General features: G+C 36.2%; 2 protein-coding genes across 2 annotated transcripts in view; one reads left to right on the top strand and one right to left on the bottom strand.

Annotated features, from left to right (window-relative positions):
• On the top strand, positions 1-27,859 carry LOC138704674 (esterase E4-like). Its single transcript, XM_069832801.1, has 11 exons — positions 1-79; positions 2,961-3,211; positions 7,863-8,000; positions 10,157-10,313; positions 10,940-11,125; positions 14,972-15,168; positions 15,351-15,516; positions 18,191-18,366; positions 19,599-19,749; positions 22,364-22,496; positions 27,366-27,859. Exons 2-11 carry the CDS (start codon positions 2,963-2,965, stop codon positions 27,535-27,537), a joined length of 1,725 nt encoding a protein of 574 aa, XP_069688902.1. The 5' UTR covers positions 1-79; positions 2,961-2,962; the 3' UTR covers positions 27,538-27,859.
• Positions 1-27,941, bottom strand: part of Cubn (Cubilin) — a 300,325-nt gene that overhangs the window by 92,126 nt on the left and 180,258 nt on the right. The gene's annotated exons all lie outside the window — the stretch shown is intronic.

Raw genomic sequence — 27,941 nt, forward strand, 5'->3', positions numbered from 1 at the left:
ACGTCCAACACTAGGAGCCATGAGCAGACCGCGGACTGTGAGAATACGGGCAAGAACCGAGACTACGCACGTCACGCAGGTGAGGCTAGATTCAGACTGCAGAAACAAATCAGAGATAGGAGACAGTGACATGGTAATGGAACAATAATGAAATGAATAGCAGGTTAAGTAATTACTGGAGGAAAATCTGTCCCACAGTCGGTTTGTTCACAATACGATACACTATATAGGCTACACGGAAAGTAAGGGAATGAGGCACAAATAGGCCTAGTTAGGGTTGTAGTCGGAAACCCAATCGTTTCATACACTTTCGTTCTCTTTTTATCGTGTTTTACCCCGTCTTTAATACAGACTTACAATACAATGCGATTTAAGCATAGGCGGAGATACGGGAGGGGGGGCATAGAAGAGCAATGCTTCCCGCCCCATATCAGAGTGATTTAGGCTCATGTCTCTCTCTAGCATTAAGTATGAAGAAAGCATAATTACAAATTGCAAACCAACGTTTACGTAACTGTTATGTATAAGAATTCATTATGCGATTTATCTTTTCTATATGAGTAGCTTAATATCAAAGGCGGACATCTGACCTTCAGATGAAATTAGGATAATGTGGATTTTTATATATTTTTTCAAGCTTTTTTCAGTTATGGTGAAACTATATACAAACTGTAACACTACATTTATAAAAATAAATTGTGATAAAATACTACAAAGAACACTGTGAAACAAAAAAGTGCCTCTAGATCAAAACTATGAAGACTACAGATGTCCGTCTTTGATATTAAGCTACTCATATATATATATATATATATATATATATATATATATATATATATATTTATCTTTCGGATAACAACATTAAATGTGTCTCTGTTAAATTTATTGCGCTCAAGGCCCCAGAAGAGCACAATTGCTCATTCCTAAGGGGAAATAGACAAAAGAGTTAACATGGAAGTAACAATTATACATTTAAAATAAATAAACGTACAATTTAAATTTTTATCGTTTAAATAAATATACGAGTAATAAAATATGAATAAATTTCTATTGGCGTGACTTTTAAATTATGTTGCTTCCTAAGAGGTTATTTGTTGTTTTTCTAATTGAAGTTTTTAAATAGACCTATGTTACATCATATTATATTTTGGACTTTATTTTTCTAAATTATTATTATTTATTCTCTTGAAATTAACGTCACCACCCTTTCTTGAATTTACTCATATTATCTGCATTCCGTCATCTTCTTTAAGCACTGAAATTAGGTGCAATCTTGCGAGGAGAATTAAATAACGCTGCAATGAAATAACACGTGACTGGAATATGCAATTCCTGAAGTACTTTGGCACACTCTGACAAATAATCGCATTCTGTTCATCACTGTCTGCTTACTTAATGTTTCAGACGCGCTCTCTTTATTGAAGTGTGTGTGACTGTAAAACCGATGAGAGTTCAAATACTTTGATTTGTTTCCTAATCTGATTCTATTTAGTGACACTTCATTATATTATCTAATTTTACTTCGTTTCTTATTTACTTCAATATCTACACGGAACGACAAAAAAAAAAAAAAAAAAAAAAAAGGCAACACTACGAGAAATATTAATGTACCGGTAGCTAATTTAACATCTCATTAAAACATTTTAAAAATGTTTTCTCACGTTTTACACGTAGAGCAATATTTTCCACTTTCTTGTGGGATTTTTTCCTTTTTGTTAAATGACAGTTTTTGACATTTCTACCAGTCAGTAGCATCCCAGATGTTCAGACTATTCTGTGAAATAAATATTATTCTTTCATCATTATGGTTCATAGTGTGTTGACGATTTCGTTCTTAACCGTGGCAATATCCATTGTTATTGTTTGGTGGAATTGCCATTTTTTGGCTCTCAGTCAGTTTTAAACTGAGTTTTTCTTGGCGTAAAATGCTTAAATTCAGAAAGACCTCAAATATATTGTTTTTTTGTTTAAATATCAGCAAAATACAGTCTGATCAGTTTGGATATGGATAATATTAATTTATTATTATAAAGCTATTATGATAGTAGGAAAAATTTCTTGCTGGTTATATTATGATTAAAAGATTGGAGTTTCCATATATGACAATCTACAATGCATAATCTGAAAGGACACATGACAATCGTAGATGATTAAAATAACTACTAGAAATCAACAGCGGACACAATGTGTTCTTTGGTATGCTAAATTTGAGAGTGTTAAAAGAGTTCAAAGGGAATTCCGACGTGTGGTGTGCATAATGTACCTAAATACGATTCCATAATGTTGTGGTATCGGACATTTGTAGAAACAGGTTCTGTGTTAAAGAAACATGTAGGAGGTCATAGGAGAAACCCACTACGAGAAGCAGCTATCTCTTGGCTTGGCCCCCAAACTCCCCAGATCTAACCCCTCCTGAATTCTTCGTGTAGAGTTTTGTTAAAGACATTGTTAATTCAGAGAAAGCCAGGAACATTGATGATCTAAGAGTAAAAATTACTCAAGCTTTTCAACAAATCACCCCTCTTATGTTACAACGGACATGGGCTGAATTGCATCACTGTTATGAGTTGTGGAGTGTGCGCAATGAGGGTCATGTTGAGCTCTGAGGAATCTCCCATCTTTTAGTGTTATATGCACGAAGTTTCAACAAATAAAATTCAGTAGTATATGTTTTACGGTGTTTTTATTTTATCCATACCAAAACCGTGTATATGCTATGTTAGGTGGGTGCTTTATGTCAAAGTTTGTACTGTACAAAGAGTATTTTAGAAGGTACAGAATGTCTGGAATATGCATAAGAACAGAATTATCCATCAGGGACGGTGTATGATGGAACTCAGACGTGATCAACATATGGCTGCTACAGAATATGAAATCGTATATTGAAGTTTTCGACTTGCTTCGTGCTTTCGGGTCTAGTGTTCTGAACCTAAAGGCAGTTGCTTCTCACTTGTTCCCAGAAATGTGTCAGGTGCTGAGGGCGCCGGTGGCGATGCTGGTGCTGGCAGTGGGTACGGTTTTGTTCATCCTGGTCATCACTATAACATTTGTGCGCGAAGACAGCTGGGGGCCTCACGCCGACGACCCCAAGGTGGATGTAGAGCAAGGCGTCCTTAGAGGCGTCCGCAGTATTACTCGCAAGGGACGTGAAATCGTGTCATTTCTAGGCGTGCCCTATGCAGCCCCTCCAGTCGGCAAGCTGCGATTCAGGGTAAGTAAACTCACTTAAGATGATGCTGTGTCGTAGGCAATGATTTTACGTTTACACTACGCGAGTTTAACTTGAGGTAAACAATGGAAACTGCGTATATATCGAATGTTACTTTCGATTTCAACATTTATGGTGAATAAATTCTCCGATATACATATATGGGACATTTCGATGAAGATTAGCCCTGGAAATTAAGGCGTTGACTTGGCAGTTAGGAAGTTAAACCATCAGTATCCTGGAACGCAGGAGTCTAATCGTAAATAGTAGGCCTAAAGTGTCGAGCGCTTCGCGAAAAAGTTTATTATTATTATTATTATTATTATTATTATTATTATTATTATTATTATTATTAGTGTTAGTTGAGAGGCCGGAGGAAAAAAGACCTTTGGGGAGGCCGAGACGTAGATGAAAGGTTAATATTAAAATGGATTTGATGGAGGTGGGATATGATGATAGAGACTGAATTAATCTTGCACAGGACAGGGATCGATTGTGGGCTTATGTGAGGGCGGCAATGAACCTCCGAGTTCCTTAAAACCCATAAGTAAGTTATTATTATTATTATTATTATTATTATTATTATTATTATTATTATTATTATTATTATTATTTCGAAAAGACAAAGTATATAATTATGTCTCGTGACGAGAATATTGTACGAAATGGAAGTATAAAAATTGGAAATTTATCCTTTGAAGAGGTTGAAAAATTCAAATACCTGGGAGCAACAGTAACAAATATAAATGATACTCGGGAGGAAATTAAACACAGAATAAATAGGGGAAATGCCTGTTATTATTCGGTTGAGAAGCTTTTATCATCCAGTCTGCTGTCAAAAAATCTGAAAGTTAGAATTTATAAAACAGCATATTACCGGTTGTTCTTTATGGTTGTGAAACTTGGACTCTCACTTTGAGAGAGGAACATAGGTTAAGGATGTTTGAGAATAAGGTGCTTAGGAAAATATTTGGGGCTAAAAGGGATGAAGTTACAGGACAATGGAGAAAGTTACACAACACAGAACTGCATGCATTTTATTCTTCACCTGACATAATTAGGAACATTAAATCCAGACGTTTGAGATGGGCAGGACATGTAGCACGTACTGGGGAATCCAGAAATGTATATAGAGTGTTAGTTGAGAGGCCGGAGGGAAAAAGACCTTTGGGGAGGCCGAGACGTAGATGGGAGGATAATATTAAAATGTATTTGAGGGAGGTGAGATATGATGATAGAGACTGGATTAATCTTGCTCAGGATAGGGACCAATGGCGGGCTTATGTGAGGGCGGCAATGAACCTCCGGGTTCCTTAAAAGCCAGTAAGTTAGTTGGGAGGCCGAAGGGAAAAAGACCTTTGGGGAGGCCGAGACGTAGATGGGAAGATAATATTAAAATGGATTTGAGGCAGGTGGGATATGATGATAGAGACTGGATTAATCTTGCTCAGGATAGGGGCCGATGGCGGGCTGTGTGAGGGCGGCAATGAACCTCCGGGTTCTTTAAAGGCAATAAGTAAGTTCCGGCACACCGGCGACGCTGATATAACCTCGGCAGTTGCGAGCGTCGTTAAATAAATCATAATTTCATTTAATTTCATTCAGTAAGAAATTAATGCATTAACTCGATCTTTAATTATTTAAATATTACACGTAACACAATTTAGTAACAAATTTAACATTCTTATCTACATTTTAGCCCTGAACGGCACATATTAATTGTTGTTGTATTCCCACTTCAAATGAGATAATCTAAAGCTATGCCCTATTCACTTTATCAAACGCCATGTGATATTAAATATAAATGTTAAATTCTCTGTTTCTCGATTATTGTGGCAGAGTAAATACACTATCTATGCAGACTCTATCTCGTCCGAAACCATTCTGTTTTCCAAACAGCAACGGTTCAGTGATTGTGTTCAATCTGTTAGTTATTATTTGTGGGAAGTTAAATAATATTCTGACTGCATAGAGTACGTAATTATATAATCAGTTCATTGTAGTATACTGAGTGCAGAGTCTACTAATAATCCACACAGACTAGGTATAGGCCTGAAGTATTTATTTAGTCTATGCGCCATCTACACTGATTACATAATGTACACGTCTGAATAAATTTATATCGCCTAAATAGATTACACAACATATATGTCTTGTATATGACTGTGACAGAGTACATTACGTTACAATAAATGCAATTTCTGAAATATGGCAACAATTCAGAGATGGTATAAGGACTATAACGATAATGGAACAATTTCAGAATAAGAATGTCAGGGGAAACCACTTACTAAAAGTATTCCTGCCCCGCAGGCTCCTTGTTCACCACAAATCTCACAGATTAAGCACGATTCTGTTCGCTGAGAAGCTTTCAACTGACTAAACTGTGAATGGACCCCGCCTATACGTTCTCTACATATTTTACATGCTTTATGCGCTGTCTTTTTAGTCGGTTAGTTAATGACGCTATATAAGCTACCGGTACTACAGTAGGTTATTTGGTGTGGATGGAATTGGTTTCACGAAATAGTACATAGCGAGATGAGGTCGAGGATTCTCCATGTGATTACATCGTATTCGCCTTACAGTTGAGGAAAACCTCAGCAAAAACTCAACCAGGTAATCAACCCAAGCGGATATCGAAGGCTGCTATTACATATCAAAGTTCTTTGATAAAAAGAGAGGATTTGGGATATATTACACTACATCTTTTATAAAAGATTTTAACAAACGTAACCTAAAATTAGGAACAAAAGTTCTCTTAACACTTGTTCCACAACAGTGAACACGTGTTTCGAGGATTTGTTGATACAAATATTTACGCGTTAAGTTTATGATTTGTTTATACTAATATTGACACTTTAAGTTTATAACACCATGAATGAAGAACAGTATTATACTTGTTTAGCTACAATTAGTTCAATTATTACAATATGCATGTTACTGAAAAAAAAAAAAAACGCCTGTGGGTTAAACCCCTGATCTCAATACAAATATGTGGTCAGAGGTTATACCATGGATTGCAAGACGTGATAAGAGAGGTATACATCAGAACTTATTGAAAGACAAACAATGCGAGGACATGAAAATTTATACAAATTATTATAAAATACTATTATTATATAATATTAATCATCATCGTCCTTAGAGGTATTAGGCCTAGTGGCCTGTTACGGTCTCCGTCCATCTTTTCAGGGGGCGTTTCAAATATCGTCTATAATATTTATATTAATATTACATTATAAAATTATTTATTTACAACATTTATTTACATAGGAACAACCTAGAGAAGTCTGTAAAGAAAAACGGGCAATTTATCTCTGCAGTGATTTTGGGACCAAATATAACATCAAGACATGGGACGTTACAGGAATTATGATTGGGGCTAGAGGCACAATCCCACGAGAGTCCTTAGAAGTCTTCCGAAAATTAAAAGTTCCTGACAGAACCCTGGACATATCCTCCACTGCACTGAGGTTATAGATTTGCATAATTAATCATCATTTATATTCTTTATAAAATATAATTTGTCTTGTAGCCTAAATTGTTTGTTGCATTTCCAATAAATTTCTCAATGATAGACTACCGAACTAGGGTTTCTATTAAAGAAAAAATTGAAATAAATATAAATATTCATTTAGAATTGATTAGTAGGCCGATTATTAAACCCTGGTTGGGACGACTCTCAAATATCTCTATACTCCGATATCAGAATTTTTGTGGTTGCAACAGTCCAGTTATATTTGTTTTCCACCATATTTGTTTCAAGGTATAGAAATCTTTTATCAAAGATAACAAGCTGCACTTACATTTTATAAAAGATCTTTTATCAAATAAACTTTTATAAAAGAAAACCCATTACAATGTCATATAATTTATAAAAGATCTTTGTGAAAGAATTTTGATAGTATAACAGCAGCCGAATTCATGCCAAAGTGCAACTCTGGATCGTATGTATGAAAACGCACCTCCCGCCTGAGCTGTCTCCACAAGTTACACCATCTACTGGGTGTTCATTTCAAAGTGTGTCATGACGTCACTGTTGTTGGGTCACCGATTTGAAGCGAGTTTCAGCTTATATGTCAGAGAAGTTGCCTATTATTTAAGGCGTTCTTCAATCTGAACTTGAGAACGTGTACGGTATAACTTGAACGTCGTAGCAACAGATGGCGGTCTGTACGGTCTGTGTGCTACCATAACCTCTTTCGAACTGTGTTTTGCGCCGGTAAGTCGTACGCAGGATATTTGTTATCATCTGTTGCGTACGGTAACATTCCACAACACAAATCAAATGCTCCGTGTCCATGTTGACCGTCGAAGTTAATGTCAACAAATACGTAAGTAATCGTCTTAACCCTCTCCCCATATTCCAACAGTACGTATTTCCAAACAGTTCACATTCCTGCCACTACCGACGTTACCGTACGTATCGGTACGTACTCTTCAGAATGAACGCCGTACTTGCTAGGCAACTTCTCTGCCTCGTAGGTTATACACCTCTGCGGAAGTGTAGGAAGATTGAATTCTCTAGGCTCATCGGCTAGCCACATGACGGCATACAGCGAGCCATGACACACTTTGAACTGAACACCCAGTATTATTTTGTGCGCTAGAATCGCACAACGGTAATCTACAGAGCAAGATTTTATTCCAGGCGCCGCGGCCTCCAGACTCGTGGCTCGGCACCAGGGACGCCACCCAGGATGCGCCTGCGTGCCTGCAGCCCACAAGCGATGGCGCTGACGTCACTGGACAGGAGGACTGTCTTTATCTCGACGTGCACACCCCAAAGGTTCAGTAAAACGAGAAGCGACTCTTGTCGTAAAGTCTTCTGAGACTTCACGTGTCACTCTACTTCATTAATTCTGCAGTGCTTGGGAAAAGTGACACATGTCAGTTTCCACAAACCTTTTTTGATAATTTATTGACAATTTACGGAACATCTGCTCGCTTGGAAAAAAATACATAGGCCTAAGTATTTCTCCCATTACAATAATTCATACAGAAAAAAATCAAATCGACATAATCCAGTGTAAGTTGTCAATAAATTATCAAAAAAGGTTTGTGGAAACTGACTTACGTCACTTTTCCCAAGCACTGCAGAATTAATTAATACTAACCCACTGAATCGTTGTTATAACCAGACAGCGGATTTTCGGTCCCTATACTGAACATTAGGTGTACGTCAATTGCAGGGAGGTTACTGAACTCATAGCTATGCTCCTTCCGTCAGACGTCTTGTCGCAGCGTAGGGACCGAAAATCCGCTGTCTGATTATAACAGTAGTAACAGCAGTAGGCCTAAGTTATTATCGCATTTTCAGATCTTTCATGAGCATCCGTTGCTATGGTCATCATCTCTAACAAGGAAATAACGTCTAAATTACAACAATTAATACTAAAGTTGAATCTCTGTTATAGCGAATACTATTACTATTAGAAAAAAAAAAAAATGCATATTTTCAGTATAAGCAATTCAGCGAATCTTTGGGTCCTGATGTAAATAAATGCACGTGGCGGAGGTTATTATTCATTGATTATAAAGCTTTTCAACAATCTAGTTCCCTTATGCAATAGGAAGAATAATCCGGTGGAACGTAAAGGAATGTACAGTTGTTCAATATTTGAGTTGCATACGATGAAAGAGTAATGGAACGGAGAAAAATTCCCTCCGGCGCCGGGATTTGAACCCGGGTTTTCAGCTATAAAAAAAAAAAAATAATAATAATAATAATATAATATAAATAATATAATATAATATATTTGAGTTGATTGTTATTGGAGTTTTTATACAAATAAAGAAATATTAACATAATGAGACATGAAAGGGAATTCTAAGTAACAATGAATCAAATTACGGATTGCAAAATGGCTGAACGCTGCGAATGTATTTTATAGATTATGTGGAAAGTACTCCAGGATGGTTATTATTTATATTATGAAACTGACTGCAAAGTTGACAGGTGTGTCTGTGAATAATATAAATGCTGCTCGCTCTGAAATATGAAAAACAGGAAAATTAACATTGCCGGTGAACAAAAAAGAAACGCAAGAAGCCTGCATTAAAATTAGTTAGTGGTGAATTTGTAAGAAGTGCAGTGCGAAGAAATGTTCATCAATTTTATGTAAATAATGAACCACCAACAGTGAGTCAAGTTTTATTAGCAGCAAAAAGTGATTCAGATGATGTCTGAACTATGTTATTATAAATACAGAGTGAGTAAAAAGTATGGAACAATGTTTGTAACTTTCTTATTTCTAATTTTATGAAGAAACTAACTTAATTATACAGGAGTTGTAAGGTATCAAAAAAGAAATATTTTGAACATGTTTCTTGAACATGTTGCTTTTCATTTATAAAGAGTGTGCCAAGGAGTCTGTTTTTTTTTTTAAATGGCACCGTGTACTTATTTCCCCATTTTTGGATTCTTCAGGTCTCAGTACGTACAAAATCATATTTTTTGCCATTTATAAACCATTGTTTAAAAAAAATACCTCTATATACATTGTCATCAAAAGAGGAAAGAACCTCAACCAGGTAACTTGTCCCAACCAGGATTTGAACCCGGGCCCGCTGGTCACGGTCCACAGCGGTGGACTCAACGTAAACAAACAATAAACTATTTTATAATGTTTAAATAGAATTCTTTCTGTCATAAAGGGACACGTGTATTGGATCGAAATTATTATTTATTTCTGCTGATCTACCATGAAGCACGTGTGTCCATATCTATGGGATCGGATGTTTTGCGTACCGTAGGCTATATTAGGTCCTAGTTACGGCGGGTTAATATAGTTTCATTGTTTACATTTGGACCCAAAGACTCGTTGACTTTATTATAGTGACAAACTTGGTTAGCTGATTACAGCTAAGAAAAGTAAATGTTGTATACATAAAAATGTTAATTTAAGTATGAATATTGAAATAACTTAAGCGATGTTCCGACAGCTGCCCGAGGAAGATGACACTCTTCTGCCAGTGATGGTTTGGATTCACGGAGGAGCATACATTAGCGGCTCTGGCAGTAGTGAGCTATATAAGCCCACATATTTACTGGATCACAACGTTGTGCTGGTTACCCTCAATTATAGACTTGGGCCGCTAGGTAAGTGAATTTTTATGTGCAGGATACTAGCGTGAATAACGGTCCAACAGATATCGCATTGCGCAGGATCCCCGGACATGAATCTAGAATTAGTTGCTAGGACAAAACTAAGAAATATCTCATCTCAGCTCCCGAAAGTCCCAATTCATCCAAAAATTATCACACTATCCTGATTATAAATTATTTTTCTGGGAGGGGGGAACCTGACAGGTGAAGACTGGATAGGTCGAGAGAACTGGAGAAAGAAGGTATCTTTTTGGTTGAGGAAACCTGTGTTATCACAGAAACTTACTTAAAAAAAAGTTAATGCAATAATATTTTACTCGTTCATGTAGGCTACTTATCCTCTGGTTAAGTGAAAGAAAAGGCCTCATGGCCTTAACTCTGCCAGAATAAATAAACCGCTATTATTATTACTATTATTATTATTATTATTATTATTATTATTATTATTATTATTATTATTTCTATAATTCATTTTTTCCTGCAATTTAAAGTAACAGTACATTATAGAAGTTTTATTTCCGATGGGTTCGTTTAGCCTAAGTGTTACTTAATGCCACTGGGGGTATTTCTTAACATACGTTTCATATTCTTACGTTGAAAAAATTCTGTGACTGTTTCAGGTTTCCTCAGTACTGGAGACAAAATTCTACCTGGAAACTACGGATTGAAAGATCAAGTGACAGCACTAGTTTGGGTTCGAAATAACATTGAAGAGTTCGGAGGGGACTCAGAAAGTATTACAATATTCGGAAACAGCGCTGGAAGCATCAGCGTGCACTATCACATGTTGTCACCAATGAGTAGAGGTGAACAAGCAAATGGACACTTGAGTTTAATGATTTCTTTGCAAAAAATAATTCAATACTGAGAATTGTAAGTGAATTATTCATTATGTTACTGAGCAGAATACAACAATAGTATCACAGCAAAGAGTAACACAACTTTACCCATTAATGCTCAAAATTTAATTTCGGATGAAAGTGTAAGGCAGATACATAGGTCATTAGTAGCAACCGATAGATAGTCTATGTGTAAACATTTTGTGATGCATCATACTAGACCAGTGGTTCCCAAATTTTCTGAAGGCGCCATCCACCTTCGGTCGAAACTTTTTATTGCGAATCCCCCCCCCCCCCACTGCCGTAGCGGTACTAAACCCCATTCGAAAAATATAAATCCTTGTAAAATCGAAAATAATGATAATTTTACTAAAAATAAGTGGATACCACCCATAGTATGACCAAATTGAATTATATATGGTGCAACAATTACACGAAATGTTAGGTAAACGTCATTTCTAGTACTTCAAACCATTACCACCGTGGCGCTGCGGTAATAGTTCAATACAAAGTGGTAAATTTCATCAAAGGAAGGGCGTTGCAAACTCGTATTTTCAGCAACATTTGTAAAGGTATGGGTTCGTCACATGAAAATACTCTTTATCACATGCAAGATGCCTTTCTTGGGGTAATGTATTGAAAAGAGTTTTACAGTTAAGAACAGAACTTTTAATATACTACCTGTAGCGTACAAGACGAGAAATCGGAATATATGCAAACCTATTTTCCAATTGAAGAATGTGATCCCAAAACTAACCATAAAATATTATACGATCTATATAAAGATATGGTATAGTTATAGACATTACAGCTAGACGTATTGAATGATTGGGCCATGTATGCAGAATGAACGATACACATTTGCCCAAAATGATATTAAATGCTAAATTAGATGGTAAGAGGAAAGTCAGCAAACGATGGCTGGATGAGATACAGATAGACTTACGAAAGATAGGTATAAGGAATTGGAAAGCAAGGGCCATAAATCGAAGTGAATGGATGGCTGCTGAAAGGGAAGCTAAGGTCAAACTAAAAGAACCGTCACGCCAATGATGATGATACCAAAACTCACTCAGTCCATTTGGTCAATTTAATTATATATATATATATATATATATATAATATTTCGGGACATGATTTTTTTATATTTCTATCATATTTTAAGCTTCTTTTCTTCCAAAACAACGTCAATTCTTGCCTAAAACTTTGTGTTATTGTTTATATCAATTGAAAACATGCTCAGGCAGTAGATCGGGGGATAAAAAGCTATTAGCCCAGTCCTTTCATAAAAATGAACTGAATGCGTTTCGAATAATAGTATGCAAGGCCGAGATGTTAACATTATAACAGCCAGGGATAAAATTAATGGGTTTACAAAGAAACTTGATTTACTGTCAATATCATTTAACGAAAAGATATTTGATTCATTCCAGTGTATTAAAGAGATCATGGAAAATTTCGCTAATATGATAGGCAAATACTGTGTTTTTGCGGACATGTAACTAAGTTTCCATAATTTTAATTAACAATTTTTTAGTACATTTCGGAAAAAACTCAAAACAATTACGATTGTCACAAAGAAGGTGAATCCGTTTTTAGGCAGTTACGTTCAACTGGTTGAAATTCCAGATATTATGAAGGAAAATCTCATTTAAATATGTACCTAGAAGTGGAATGTATAATTACACTTTTTTTTTTTTTGAACAGCGTAGACCAATTTTGGATCAAAATAATGCAAGAATACCTCGAGCTTGCAAAATTACGCAATTCTTAAATTTTTAAATATTTGTACCCTTTTATTTATACAAAATGAGCTTCTCGTCTATGTTCACCATCAAAACAAAAGTGAAGACATTTCCTTGAACTTTAAAATGTGTGTATGAAATGCTTAGTCCAGATTTGAGAAGTTACTTTCTGAAAAACAGGCACATTATACAAAATAAATTTCTGGTTTATGATTATCATCAAAACAAAAGTGAGAAATCGCCTTTAACTTGAAAATGATATCACTGTGTGTATCGAATGCTTAGTCCAGATTTGAGAGACAACTTTCTTAAAAAAAAAACAGGCACATTTACCACATTAATTACTTTTTACTTTATAACTAAAGATTTTGTTTAGTTTTATGTTCAGTTCTAAATGAAAAATAAATGTAAGTTTATAAGGCGTCTTCCTTTATTTTGTAAATCATCTCGCGACCCCCTCAGCTTTTTACACGACCCCCCATTTTGGGAACCGCTGCTCCGAGAGTTATGACTTGTGTAGATATGAGTATTACTAGAGTTACAATCTAGGTACAGACAAACTATAGAATTACCACATATTGATCATTACTCTGTTGAAACAAAGTTTGGAAATTAGCTAGGACCAATTTTTATTTAATGTGACTTAATATTTGAGGAGAAAAATTTGCTCCAGCGCCGGGGATCGAACCCGGGTCCTTGGTTCTACGCACCAAGCGCTCTGACCACTGAGCTACGCCGAATTCAATCCACAGCACCGGACCGAACTCTCCTCCTTCAATGGCAGTTGACTTGGACATAAATCGTCAACATATGTGGCTAACTTGGGGTCAGGCCAAACGGGACACATTGAAGGAGGAGAGTTCGGTTCGGTGCTGTGGATTGATTTCGGCGTAGCTCAGTGGTCAGAGCGCTTAGTACGTAGAACCAAGGACCCAGGTTCGATTCCCGGCGCCGGAGCGAATTTTTCTCCTCAAATATTAATTGTCAATATTACAGATGTTATTCTGTAGGACAAATTAATAAAATCTTTAATATTAATGTGAATACATTTTATTCCACGATGTTGGTATCAGATTTATTTATAAGGGCCTCATACGTTTTAGAACTAATTTATAACAACATTTTAATAATTTATTTTAAAAAGTCTCACTGATTAACATTTCATAATTTTAAGAACTAATTTCAAACATACATATATACAAAATGTTTAAGAATTTAACCAAATAAATATAACTGGTTAGAGGTTTTAGACAAGCAATTTGAAATTGAAAACCCAGAATCTCCGACGAAAAACATATGAGTTATCAGTTGGTAAATTTGTGTATATTTGATACTCATAATCCAGTATTAAATTGAAGGAGAGATAAGGAATGGTATGGGATGGCTTAGGACCTTATTACGGATTGAATGAAGCGCAACTGTTATGAACCAATCAACCGTGTTTTAAAAATTTAGCTTTTACAAAATCTGTACAATTGCCGGCAAATAATCAGACAGTAAGCCACTCCACTGCTTTTAGTTTGATCCTCATCCATTTTTGTTATTGTACCTAAGAAGGAAATTAATTATGAGCATGAATCTATGTTGTAACGAATAACGCATCAGACTTCAAGCCAAAAGGTAGTACGTTCGAGTCCCACAGTAGTAGTTTTTTTTTAATTCCAATACCTCAATCAGTGGCGTACTAGCTCAAAAAATATTTCACGCCATTACATGTAAGTCTGAAACCGCAGATCCCTATTTTCCTAAATATAAAAATATTTACCGGGCCCCTCCACAATCCCGATAGTGCATACGTATCTTATAAAAAAAATATGCTAGCTTTCGAACCAAAATAGATAATTTTTCTAGGCTATACTGTAACAATTTTATAATCGATACTGCACTGTGTATATTTCGTATGATGGACATTAATGGATTATTTAATATAAGTTAGGTAAAGTGACAATAAGTATTTTAGTTGATTATTACATAATAAATTAATGCTTGCAAGCATTTATCCGGCGTGTTAGGGTGCAATCATCTTAAGTTCTCTTCTGAAGTATTAATCATTATCATTATCTTGTAGGTCTGTTTCATCGCGCCATTTCGCAAAGCGGAACTGCTTTCAGTCCACACACCCTAATACCAATAGAAGTACTTCGCAGAAGGGCCCTGAAAGTTGGCTCTTTAGTGGGCTGTCCCAGTAGGCCTGTGACCAGACTAGCAGAATGTCTGCGCACTCGGAATGCCTCCGTGATAACGCGAACACTTTCAGAATTTCAGGTAAGTCTGCGTTTAAAATTCGATTTGATATCTTTCTACCCTTTCGCTCGTTTCTTGTGCTTATATTGTCGAGATCTGAATTCATTGTTCTTAGCAGGACTTGTGGATTTAGTCGGGTGAGCACAGCAATCATTCAACAGTCAAGAAAGACGTGGGGTTTATATTGCGCTGGTTCTTTACAGATGTGGGCTAACATTCCATCTACGATATTCCCACCAGTTGTGGAGTCTACTGGAGTTACACAGTTCATGCCAGACACGCCGTTTAACCTCGTCAAGGCAAGAAGAGCAGCAAATATTCCTTGGCTGGCCGGAATTGCAGCGCATGATGGTTGCGTCGTGTCACAATGTGAGATAAGTCAATATGTCTCTCGAAGTCTGCTCTAAGCCTTGATTGTATTTTATGTTCATTATGTAATGTATACACTTCTTCCATCATACACACAGTATAAGAATAGTAGTAGAAACATTTCCTTGCGTAGGGTATAAAAAGCGAAAAATTGTACAATGAAAAATACGTTCTTATATAAAATGAAAGATCGTCTATAAGTGCTACAGGGCTGCGGCCCTCTCAGTAATTTTGTGGAAAATTAAACTAAATAAGCAAAACGTTGTCAACACGACTTAGATGCATTTTTCAAATGTGTAGGCCTAATACTTCATCCGAATCTCCGCTCTGTTTGGTTATTTTTGACAGTGGACCATGGCTACGAATTTAGTGCCAAGAGACAGCATATAGAAAACGGAAAGATTAATTTTTGGTCCTACAGAATACGTTTGTTTCAGTAACAATTAATATTAGAGGAGAAAAATTCGCTCCGGCGCCGGGGATCGAACCCGGGCCCTTGTTTCTATGTACCAAGCGCTCTAACCATTGAGCTACGCCGAAGTTCAATTAACAGCACCGGATCAAACCCCCCTCCTGCAGTGTTTTTTTTCTTTGTGGCCTGACTCCCAAGTTCGACATATATGTTGACATCTGTAGAACCAAAAAATTAATCTTTACGTAGATTCTTCTTCTGCATATTAATGTGGAATCCCGGCCACCAAGTCACTCAACTGAGTGCGCTCCTTGTATAATGGCAGTTGACTTAATATAAAAATGTCAACATACATGTCGAATTTAGGGTCAGGCCAGAAAGGGACAAACACTGCAGGAGAGGGATTCCATTTTTATGGGGTTATTTTACGACGCTGTATCAACATCTAGGTTATTTAGCGTCTGAATGAAATGAAGGTGATAATGCCGGTGAAATGAGTCCGGGGTCCAGCACCGAAAGTTACCGAGCATTTGTTCATATTGGGTTGAGGGAAAACCCCGGAAAAAACCTCAACCAGGTAACTTGCCGCGACCGGGATTCGAACCCGGGCCACCTGGTTTCGCGGCCAGACGCGCTGACAGTTACTCCACAGGTGTGGACGAGGGATTCGATCCGGTGCTGTGGATTGCACTTCAGTATAGCTCAATGGTTGGAGCGCTTGGTACGTAGAACCAAGGATCTGGCGTCGGAGAGAATTTTTCTCCACTAATATTTAGAACACGAGCTGCAGTTTTCGCTGTCCAGCGGGAGGCAGAACGATAAATTAATATTGAGAAATTTGTCTGTTGCTATCTGACACTTTCTAATGTTTCTATTTATATAACTAATTTTGCGCAGCTATTTAAGGGAGATGTCCCGCACCGTAGTTGAGTGGTCTAAGGTACCGTGCCTTATACACTACTAACGATAAGCTTACGAAATGAGCGCTGGTTCGAGTCCTTATGGGAAGAGAAAGTTTTTCATGAAATTTCGGCCAATATACAGAGTGTCCCATTTATCTTGTGCACCTATTATAAATTTTTTGTTTGGATAGGTATTGGAATTTTTGTTTTTGAGCGTTATGTTAGAACGAGAGGTTAACATGAGTGTGGAGATTTGGTGCATCTAACTATATTATGATACAAGATACACGTGATGTCATCAATTTTTCAAATAGCACTACATAATTTCAAGGGAAAAAATTGTTCCGGGGCCGGGTATCGATCCTGGGACCTCTGGTTGAACGTACCAGCGCTCTTACCAACTGAGCTACCCGGGAACTCCACCCGACACCGTCTCAACTTTTCCCTTTATATCCACACAACTCGCGCGGGCTGACGAAACGCCAGAGACCCACATCGAGCGCACACAATCTCCGTGCGACTTGGAATTGTGGTTTTCTGTTAACGTACACAGTGACGCATATATTATGCAAATCTAGTCTTTCAGGTAAAGTTCCCTGTAAAGCAGATCTGAATAATTTCATCCGGCCCCGGAACAATTTTTCCCTTGAAATTATTCAAATCTGCTTTACAGGGAGCTTTACCTGAAAGACTTGATTTGCATAGCACTACATACTTTAATCATGTTACATTGATTAAACACATTAAGACGAGTTCAAAAATGTATCACAATGTCACCTTCCTAATCAATAACAACAACAAAAGGAAACAAAAACGTACTTCCCATGCTTTGAGAGTCACAGAAGATGTTCCAAATGGTGACCATTCACATTAATGCACATTCGAAGGCGTTCCCCGAAAGACCGTATGATTACCTGGCATGTTGCTGGCTGAATGTACACACAAGCCTGTCGAATGCGTTGCTGCATGTCGTCTGATGTTGTCAGAATGTTCTGGTACACACTGTCCTTTACAGTTCCCCACAAGAAGAAGTCGAGTGGCGACAGGTCCGGAGAACGTGCAGGCCACTGTAGTGGATTGTGGCGTCGACAGTTGTTGTCATTTGTTTACATGTTAAGACAGCATACACACAACACACGACGTGTACGGACGTCAGTCGTCTTTCGTTTTGTGTAAGTTAATGCACAAGATGAATGGGGCACCACAACAAACGGCACATTCTCGGTTTTCCAGGGCATATGGTAACCCCATTCCCCATATCACTCGTAACGCTTATGGTAGATAAGCGTTAATGAAAACAGTTTTAAGTAGTTAGCCATAAGTTTAAGTTTTACTCAGTGTTTCGTTACACATGATGCAGGCATCTATTCCGATCCGACGGACATAATGCAACTGGACAAGCACTTCGACAGTTTGGTGATGAAAACCAACTACATGAGTGGCCAAGGGAACTTCAGTTACATGACAGACGTCATTCGAAAGTTCTATTTCGGAGACAGTCACATCGATCAAGATGCCATTAACAATGTTGCAAATGTAAGTTTTGTACTCTCAAGTTATTTCTAAAAGGAACTCAAATAAAGACAGCAGAAAACATGAAAATATATTTGATATTTTTTTTTATCAAAGTTACTATTGATTTCGGCAAAAAACATTCTTTTTCACTTATTTTATGGATTTCGTACCCATTTCTTTGTTGTTCTTCTATTCTTCCTCCTATCACTTTATATTTTGACACGTCTTTTACAAATCGCACATCAAACGTTATTAGTATGAAGAAAATTTTGACGAAATATGAAATCCATAACCCTAAAATATGAAATTAAAAAAAATATTCACGTAACCTAATGCAGGAAGCACGAGGCAAAGTTAATGACGGTTAGTGTTGCCAATTCAGCGTACCTTAAATTTGATATTTGTAACTGAATTTCAGAACTTTTGTAGCTACACCCATTTCGATTCTACTCATGACGAAACACAAAAAGTATGATTCTCAATACTCTGCGATTAACGGTGTAAAATATGAAATTTCATATTTTTCTGTTCTCTACTTATATAGTATCATCTCCATCTATTTCAATCTCTTCCCTCTCCACCACTTTCTAAAATCGGTTCGTAACACTCATAAGCTATCCGAAGCTGTCTTTACTTGAGTGAGCGAAATATTAAAGGTAGAGACGGAACCTGAAGTTCTTCCCGCACACGATCTCTTCATTTGTTGGGCGAACAGTAGTCACATCATGTTCTATTTCATTTCATTGCGTAATTCACAAATGTTCACGATGTTATGTTTAAATTTTAAAACACCAATATTCAATACCATCCATATTATTATAGCTTTCACATTAAATAATTTGATTTTGCTGCTTACAGGTTTTGTTCTTTTCTTTTTTTTTAGGCCTATACATGTTTAACTTCCATATATTAAAATGGACAATACAATTTTATTACATACTAACTCGTTCTCTTTTAATTTTTTTGTGCACTGTTCCACAACTGTGGCATCTATACTTGTATTTTGTACGTATGTCATGTACTAGGCAGTTTCCATGGGGGATATGACTTACATTTTAATTTCCATTTAGGCCTAGCCTACTTTTAATTTTTATCTTTAATATTTTAAAATTTAGTTTAATTTTGTTTACCATTAAACTTCCCTTGAACTAGCTGGATATGAATTTGAGATTCCAGTCACTTGTTTGCTAATATTTTTAAATTATAGCTATATTATAATATATAGATCATAATATTTTTTTTCTTTTTCCCAGATGTATACAGACAGTTACTTCTTGTATCCTCTAAACTTGTCCGTCAATTTGCACGTTGCAGCTGGCAACAAAAATGTGTATATGTATTACTTCAACTACGCGGGATCCTTCAACCACAGTATGGTATGCGGGAAAACAGTGCATAACTACGGTAAGGCATGTACTGATATGATGGAAAGCATGCAGAGTATAGTCGTGCACAACCGGTTACGAAAAATAGAAATGATATATTGCTACTTAACGCCTTGCGCTATAGACAGTACGCGAAGCTCTTCCGTCTCGCGGAGTGGTTCAATGTTCGGTTTAACAAATGTCCGAGTCTTTTTCTGGTGGACGGCTCTGGATCATGAAAGACAGATAATATTGAGCCATCCAGGAGTTCCAAGAATCGTTGCAAGGACGCGATTATCATCGTGTACCTTTCAATTGATATTTCCTCCTCTCTCCCCATTGATTGATTAATTAATTAATTCAGCAATCCAGGTAATGAAACAGCACGCATCATGAAGCTACAGTCATTAGAATTGAGAGTGCTTTTATTTTTGTTAATAACTTTTTATCTACTTAAAAATGATTTATTAATGAAATAATAATACATCCACTTAGAATAATTAAAATACATAGGCTATATTGGCAACTACTCTTTCATAGATAGCCTATGCATTTTGAGTTTAAAGTATTTACGGTTCACCCATATTGCATAATATAATGTAATGTAACATAATACAGTATAATATAAAGCCTTTCTTGATCATGTCGCCCGCTTCCCGGCGGCTGGTGGTTAGGCCAGTTACAGCGGCAATTCCTGGCGAATCGGATATAATACTCCACAGTTGATTCAAGTCCTCACAATTAAAGTTACAATTACAATGAAAATAAATACGTACCATATGACAGGAGATGTTGAAAATGTCCAGCTACACCCACACATTTCTGGTATGTTAAGAAATTATCGTTCACACACATCCATTCATCTCCCAATTTTGAGTAAATTTCTCGACTGATAATGTTTTTCAGTTCTTCTCAAGTATGGGGATTTGTTCCATGCACTTTATTTTTCAAGCTTCCCATAAATAAAAATCACATACTGTCAGATCAGGGGACCGTGAGGGCCATGATTCCAGTTACCCTAATTACTCTACGTTAAAAAATTCCTGAATGAAATTTAATGACTCATTTGCTGTATGCACTGTGGCAAAGTCTTGTTGGAAATATCCAACCCGACATTCTATGGCAGTCAATTATTAAAAAAATGGTGTATGTCATTCCTGTATCTTTCTGCATTTATGGTACTATCAAAAAGGTAGACTTTATTATTCTGTCTGCATTTACTGCGCATCATACTCCGATTTTATTGTCATGCAAGGAAGTTTAGTGTATAAAATCGGATTTATCTGTGCTCAAATAGCCTACCTGTTATTTTGCGTCGAAATACGATCATATGAATGGAATCATGATTCTTCAGAAAATAATATTAAGTATGAATCAATTACTCATCATTAATGTTCCGCAACACCCAATTGCAGAAATTTCACCACATATCATGATCACTTGGCTGCTATTCGTGGACAACAGTGATCTTTCATTGTTTCAGTTTCAAGATTTTAATTTCTTGCATTGCTGAGCTCATCGAAATTCCTGTTTCTTGTGCAAGGCGTTGGAGGAATTTTTAAAGAGTATGTTCTAATCGTTCTCCAATTTAGTCTAGTTTCTCCTCAGTAAGCACACGCCTTCTTACCCTTCGCATCGAGAACAGATCACGTATCTCTAAATTTGTTTACAAGTCTTCGGCTTTTAACTTCCCTGCAAGACTGTTTTCACATACTAAGTGTAAATAAAAATTCTTTATGCTCGACCATGCCGAAATGTAGTAATTATACACCTGGTAGTAGCCCTTTAATGCACCTCATTAAAGTACACCTATTCATTATAGTTCAGTTGTTCAGCCAATGATAAATCACCATTTTACCATTATAAAAGCGCAAATATCGATTATTCTCGGATATGCAATCGAAAGACAACTAGCGAAAAGTCACGGAGTCTGGAAATCTAATACTGTCGCAGAAGGTTATGTTCTGTTACTATAATAATTAGCGTTAATTGTAAATAATATTCAAATAAATTCAATTTGTCATCCCGTTTTTCAATTCTAAATCAATTTCCAGGTTATATCAAGACTAATGTTCATGTTATTCTCTAGATTATATCAAGGTCAATGACATTCGTTCCTCGGAAAAAATCAATACTTTTGCGTCTACGCACATCTCACAATTTAGAAGGTCAGTTCCGCTCCTCACTTACATAACCATAACATGAATACTTCTGAATAATTTGAAGTTAGAAATATGGTCGAGCATGAAAAGTCGTATGAAACTTGCCTATAATGGTAATTAAGACGCTCGTATGAAAATTATGAAACTCGCTTGCGCTCGTTTCATAAACAAACATACTCGCGTCTTAATTACTACCATTATATGCTCGTTGCATAATTTACTATTGTTGTAATGTGTACATAATTATTTTCAGGCATTATGAAAATTATAGGAAAGCACTAATAACACTACTTGTAATACTTTATTAGCACGTTCACGACTGTTCAAACTAACTCGAAAAGGGCTGCACTCAGCCTGAAGTTATGCTAATATCACAACTTATGCGCCAAGCTTGATGCGCATACAGCAGGAGTTACCGCTCTGACTGGCCAGCCCGACAGCCTCCGTGTAATAGGAGACACGACCGAGAAAGGCTCTGTATTTCCATTTCAGGCATGTGCCATGGAGATGACATGCTGTATTTGTTCCCTGGCAATTCAATGTCGCCGAATTTAACAGGAACAATAGAGGATCACAGAATGATTGACATTGTCACGACATTATGGACAAACTTTGCACGTACTGGGTATGTATGAAAAAGACCTATGGCTTTGTACCTACTGGAGTGACTGAGGGAAAGAACTCTGCTATTCAGACCAAGCGTGTGTGTTTTTTTACGTGAGCCAGCGAAGTGCTGTTGCCATACTACGCAGACTTTCAGCCTAATTTTCTCATTAACCATGCACTTAATTACAAAAACGCATAAATAGGTTTTCAATTTATTTCTATACTAGCCATACCCGTGTGCTCCGCTGCACCTATTAGAAATAAATATAAAGTAATTACGTAATTAAAATAGGACGTTTGATCCAGGGAACATTCGTGTTTGATAGAAGGATAAATCGTTTAATATGTTACTTAATTTAAATTGTATTTAAGTAATTAAAATGCGATCATTTTGGTCCAGAGAGCAATCATTTGGTGCAATGACAATTCCTTTAACATGTTTCTTAATTGTTATTACATGCAACCATAGTTTAATGAAGATTGATATATAATTTAGTTTTAATGTGTATACTTTATATTACTTGCTATATGTTTCAGAAGTTACTGTAATAACATTGTAGAATTATGTCCATCTAGAGAAACTACACTTTCCAATGGTGAAATAATAATTAAACAATTAATTAGCTTCCGATATTACTTCATACAAACACAGAAACATTCCCTGTAGGGTATGTTTAATAGCTTTCGATTGTTGTTGTCCAAGGCCCCTTATAGACGAAGTCGTTTTTATTTCAGTACAGCGCCTTAGATAGCGTAGTTATTGTAATTTTAAAACTCATTTATCTCATTAAATATTAGTCCTATCAAAATTTTGTGCAGAATAAAACTTATCGGAAATTATTTTAAAGAAACTTTTGTTATGTAACATTTTTCATGAAAATCAATAATAAGCGAGATATTTCGATTTATTTAATTCAGGCCCCCCTTATAACCCCCCTTTTAAATAAAATATTTTGAATGCCATATAGCCTAAAATCTAAGTTACAACGAACTTAATATATATTCCAATTTTCATATAAATCGATTCAGCCATTATCGCGTGAAAAGGTAACAAACATCCAGACAGACAGACAGACATACAAACAAAAATTTCAAAAAAAGCGATTTTCGGTTTCAAGATGGTTAATTATGACACCATGTTGATACCAATTATTTTTGGAAAATCGAAAATTACCAGAAAAATTTTGGCTACAGATTTATTATTAGTATAATAATAATAATAATAATAATAATAATAATAATAATAATAATATAGACATTCTATTTTACCCTTCAATCTGCACAGTTATATCACTTTTACTCCGTATATAGTGCTTCAAAGCACCTATATCACCCTTTTTTTTTTCTCGAAAACTACATGACACTGGGTGTTCGCGAACAAAATTTTGCTAACAAAACCTATATAAAGAATTGATTGGCGGTATTTCCATTTTCTGGGGACAAACTGATTAGCCCAATGGGAGTCAACTTTTAATTATCAAATAAGAATCGAGATCGTGTAAAGTATCTTTGAATATAACTCCTAAAGAGAAACAAATTTACCATTTTTTTTCTAACTTTCATGCTTTATTCACAATCAAAGAAAACAGAAAAATAAATTGTATACGGTATCTCACTTATTACGATATTGGGAACACTCATTCTCACGTAACACTCTCCAGCAGTGCTCAAAATATCCACCATTCTGAGATAAACAACTTTGTGATCTCATTCTTATGTCCTGGATTGCTTGGAGGACTTCAGCACTGCTGAGAGACCCATAGACTGCTCTGATTCTTTCTTTCACGTCTTCCTTTTTGTTGGATGCACTTGGTAGACGATTTATTTAATTCTCTCACACAAAAAGAAGTAATCTGAAAATAAGCCAGGAGATCAGATGGCCAAACTATTGGTCCTTCTCGTTCAATCCACCACCTGGGAAATAAATGGTCAGCAAGTTGTCGAAAGATGAGCGAAAAGTGAGCTATTATTGAAGTCACATTGCTATCCTTATAACATGAGGGACATCACCGAGCAGTTAGTACAACGTGTTGTGTTGAGGAAGTCTGCATATGTTGCACCATTCAATGTCTCCTGAAAAACATTGACGGCATTCTCCAAGTATAACACTGGTTATGTTTTTTATTTAACGACGCTCGCAACTGCAGAGGTTATATCAGCGTCGCCGGATGTGCCGGAATTTTGTCCCGCAGGAGTTCTTTTACATGCCAGTAAATCTACTGACATGAGCCTGTCGCATTTAAGCACACTTAAATGCCATCGACCAGGCCCGGGATCGAACCCGCAACCTTGGGCATAGAAGGCCAGCGCTATACCAACTCGCCAACCAGGTCGACTATAACACTGGTCAACAGCCATTTTGCGCCAGACATAAAACTAACAAATTCTTACTAATTTCCACCTCCTGAATTCAAAGATAACAAGCAAAATGTTCCATCAGTTCCGGTTTTCAAGATGCACAATATAAGTAATTTTATATACATTCTATTTAAAAAATCACCTTATTTCGTGTGTAACTACTTTGTTTTACAAATATGACGACTCATTATGTGAAAACAATGTTAGTGTAAGTAGGCCACCATGTTAGGCCTACAAGCACTTGTAGAAACGGAAATTATTTATTGCCCTCTTACGAGTCTATATGGAGTGGGGGGGGGGGTTCGCGGTATGAATTCGTTTGAGTTTACCTGATTTTACTTGAGATGTGTATTTCTTTCACTGTGAGCTTTAATTACATTACTGTAGTTTATATTTTGCAATAGACCACCTTGTCAAAACGACTTCTAGAAGCGGAAATTGCTTTATTGCCCTTTTCGGTTCCATTTGGAGGGGGAGAAATAGATTCGCTATATGAAATCGCTTCAGTTTACCAGCAGATTTCCGTGGTGTTAGTATTCTGTGTGAGACGTGTATTTCCATAAAGTATGCTTTAATGATAATATTCAAATTACGTATGGTTTATATGTGCGGATTTGAATGATGTAGCATTGTTTCTTGGAATGCAATTAGGCTACACAAAATTTTGTTGCTTTCTGTGCGAATGGGACAGTCACGCTCGAGATAAGCATTATAAAATAAAACGACAATCACTAGAGCCAGGGAAGAAAAATATTATACATCAAACCCTTGTACTTCAAAGTAAAGTAATCTTACTCCCTTCACACATTAAGTTAGGGTTAATAAAGAATTTTGTTAAAGGGATGAATCATAAAACTGAAGCATTTAAACATATCCAGGAAAAGTCTCCTGCTATTAGTGACTCGAAAATAAAAGAGGGAGTTTTCAATGGACCACAAATTAGAGAAATGATGAAGGATACTCACTTCGAATCTTTGTTGGAAGGAAAAGAGAAAGCTGCCTGGATTGCATTCAAGGAGGTTGTATTAAATTTTGTGCGAGATCGTGCGTATTTGCTTGTTTTCCACACAGAAACAATATGCGGTAAGTGTGAAATACCACATTCAGTATTCCCAACGTAACACACATAACAATTTCCCTCTTCTTACCGCTTAAGCGCGACATTCATTTTACTGCTTTAGGCTTTTAACATATTATTTTTAGAGACGTTTAACATAGTAATAATTATAAATTGGAAACTTACCACTGCAATTTCACCTGAATTGCAATGTTAATTATTGTTCTTAAATATTTGCAAAAATTAAGTAAAGTCTACTACTCCACGAAACTTATTGCATTCCTGATACAAGTAACATTAAGGAAGCCGTGAAAAAATCAACAAGATTCCAGATGCCGATGTTATTACTACAATATGTTATATAAATAATATTGTTAAAATATTAAAATGAAAAATAAATCATTACATAACCTTACCGTTTGTTTTAAGTTCGCATTTATAGACTGGGGGGGGAAAAAAAGACAGACGTATATCACGGCCTGCTGGAGTATAGTAAACACAGAAAACATTTTATAGCAACAATGTTGAAGAAAGATATTTTGGTTTTCCGAAGTTGCCGACATTAAACAGAAACCAACATGGAGATTTCATTGCAACTAATTAGAAATTCGTCTTTCAGGTATGTAATAAACGATCTTCGCACAAAATAATGTACGATACACGAGCGGTATGTTTGTTTTCATGTTCTCGGAAATTAAAAAAGCTCAACTACGTTTCGCTTTTTCAATCTTTTCCTCGACCATGAAAACGTCAACATACCGCTCTTGTAACGTATATCACTATTCTGGGTAACCCTAGAAGTGAGAATTATGAAGAACTAGTGCAAAATTTACCCTTGGCGTATGAAACTATGGATTGTAACATGTGCCTCAAAATTCACTTCCTTCACTTTCATCTTGACTTTTTCCCCAAGAATTGTGACAATTTCAGTGATGAGCATAGTGAATGCCTTCATCAAGAAACTTCAACTATGGAAAAAAGATATCAGGGATAGTGGGGAATCAATATGCTAGCAGACTATTGTTGAACTTCATCTCGTGATTTACCTAGTGCCCAGTATGAAATAAAATGCAGAAAAAGAAAGCTGTAATCTTCTGAATAGTGAATATTTAACCTTATTGTCATTATATAAAGCAATATTTTGAATAGATATAAATTCGAAAATTTCTCAAAAACCGTAACCAACAACTGTTTTATTGTCATATTCGTATTCAGGAGGCTTAAATTATATAGAAAACATGTATTACATGCCCAGCGCAAAAAAAAAAAAAAAAAGTTAAAATTTGTTACCAGTACGCAGTGTAATCAACATGTCTATACTGTACCTCTATTCCTGTCACAATCAAATATATCTCATTACACATAAGAACGTGATTATGTTAGAAAAGTAAGATTAGATAAGCTGATGCGTTTATACTCTATTAATACATTTATATTAAAAACTAGCATGTCCCAATTTTCAATTTTATGCAGAAATCCGACTGACAGTGTAAGCGACCTCATACCAGTGTCCTGGGCACCAGTTACCATGAGTACTGGTAACTACCTCGAGATTGGATCGCAGCTCCGTATGCACACCAATCTTCTGCCTCTCCATGTCAGACTGTGGCGCAATGTTTACCGCTGGGTCTACAACATCAGCTGAGAGCACGACAGCACTTCTCATATAGAATCAAGAGTTGGTGTCAAATATCTCAGCCAAAACGTTTTTCTTACAGCTATCAGACATTCCATATACAATATTTTGACTTGTGATTTCTAATTAAAAGAAATCTGCCAATGTCTTGATTTACGAATGTGAGTCAGATTTTACTACCAATTTCTTCAATTTTGTTACATATCCGAGTCATAATAATATAAGCTGCAGCTGCGCAATAATTCTCTCTGCAAAGATTTTAAGTTCAATGCCTGCAGATGCTGTTATATTTATGTCAGTACTTTGGTTTCTACTGTAATTTTCAATTCACCATTGCTTCATTGTATCTATATTGTCATTTCACGAAATTTGAATACAATTAGTAGCCTATTTAAAAAGCGCAGTTAAATAAG

The sequence above is a fragment of the Periplaneta americana genome, chromosome 1 (genome assembly GCF_040183065.1).
Source record: "Periplaneta americana isolate PAMFEO1 chromosome 1, P.americana_PAMFEO1_priV1, whole genome shotgun sequence".
In the NCBI taxonomy this organism is placed as follows: domain Eukaryota; kingdom Metazoa; phylum Arthropoda; class Insecta; order Blattodea; family Blattidae; genus Periplaneta; species Periplaneta americana.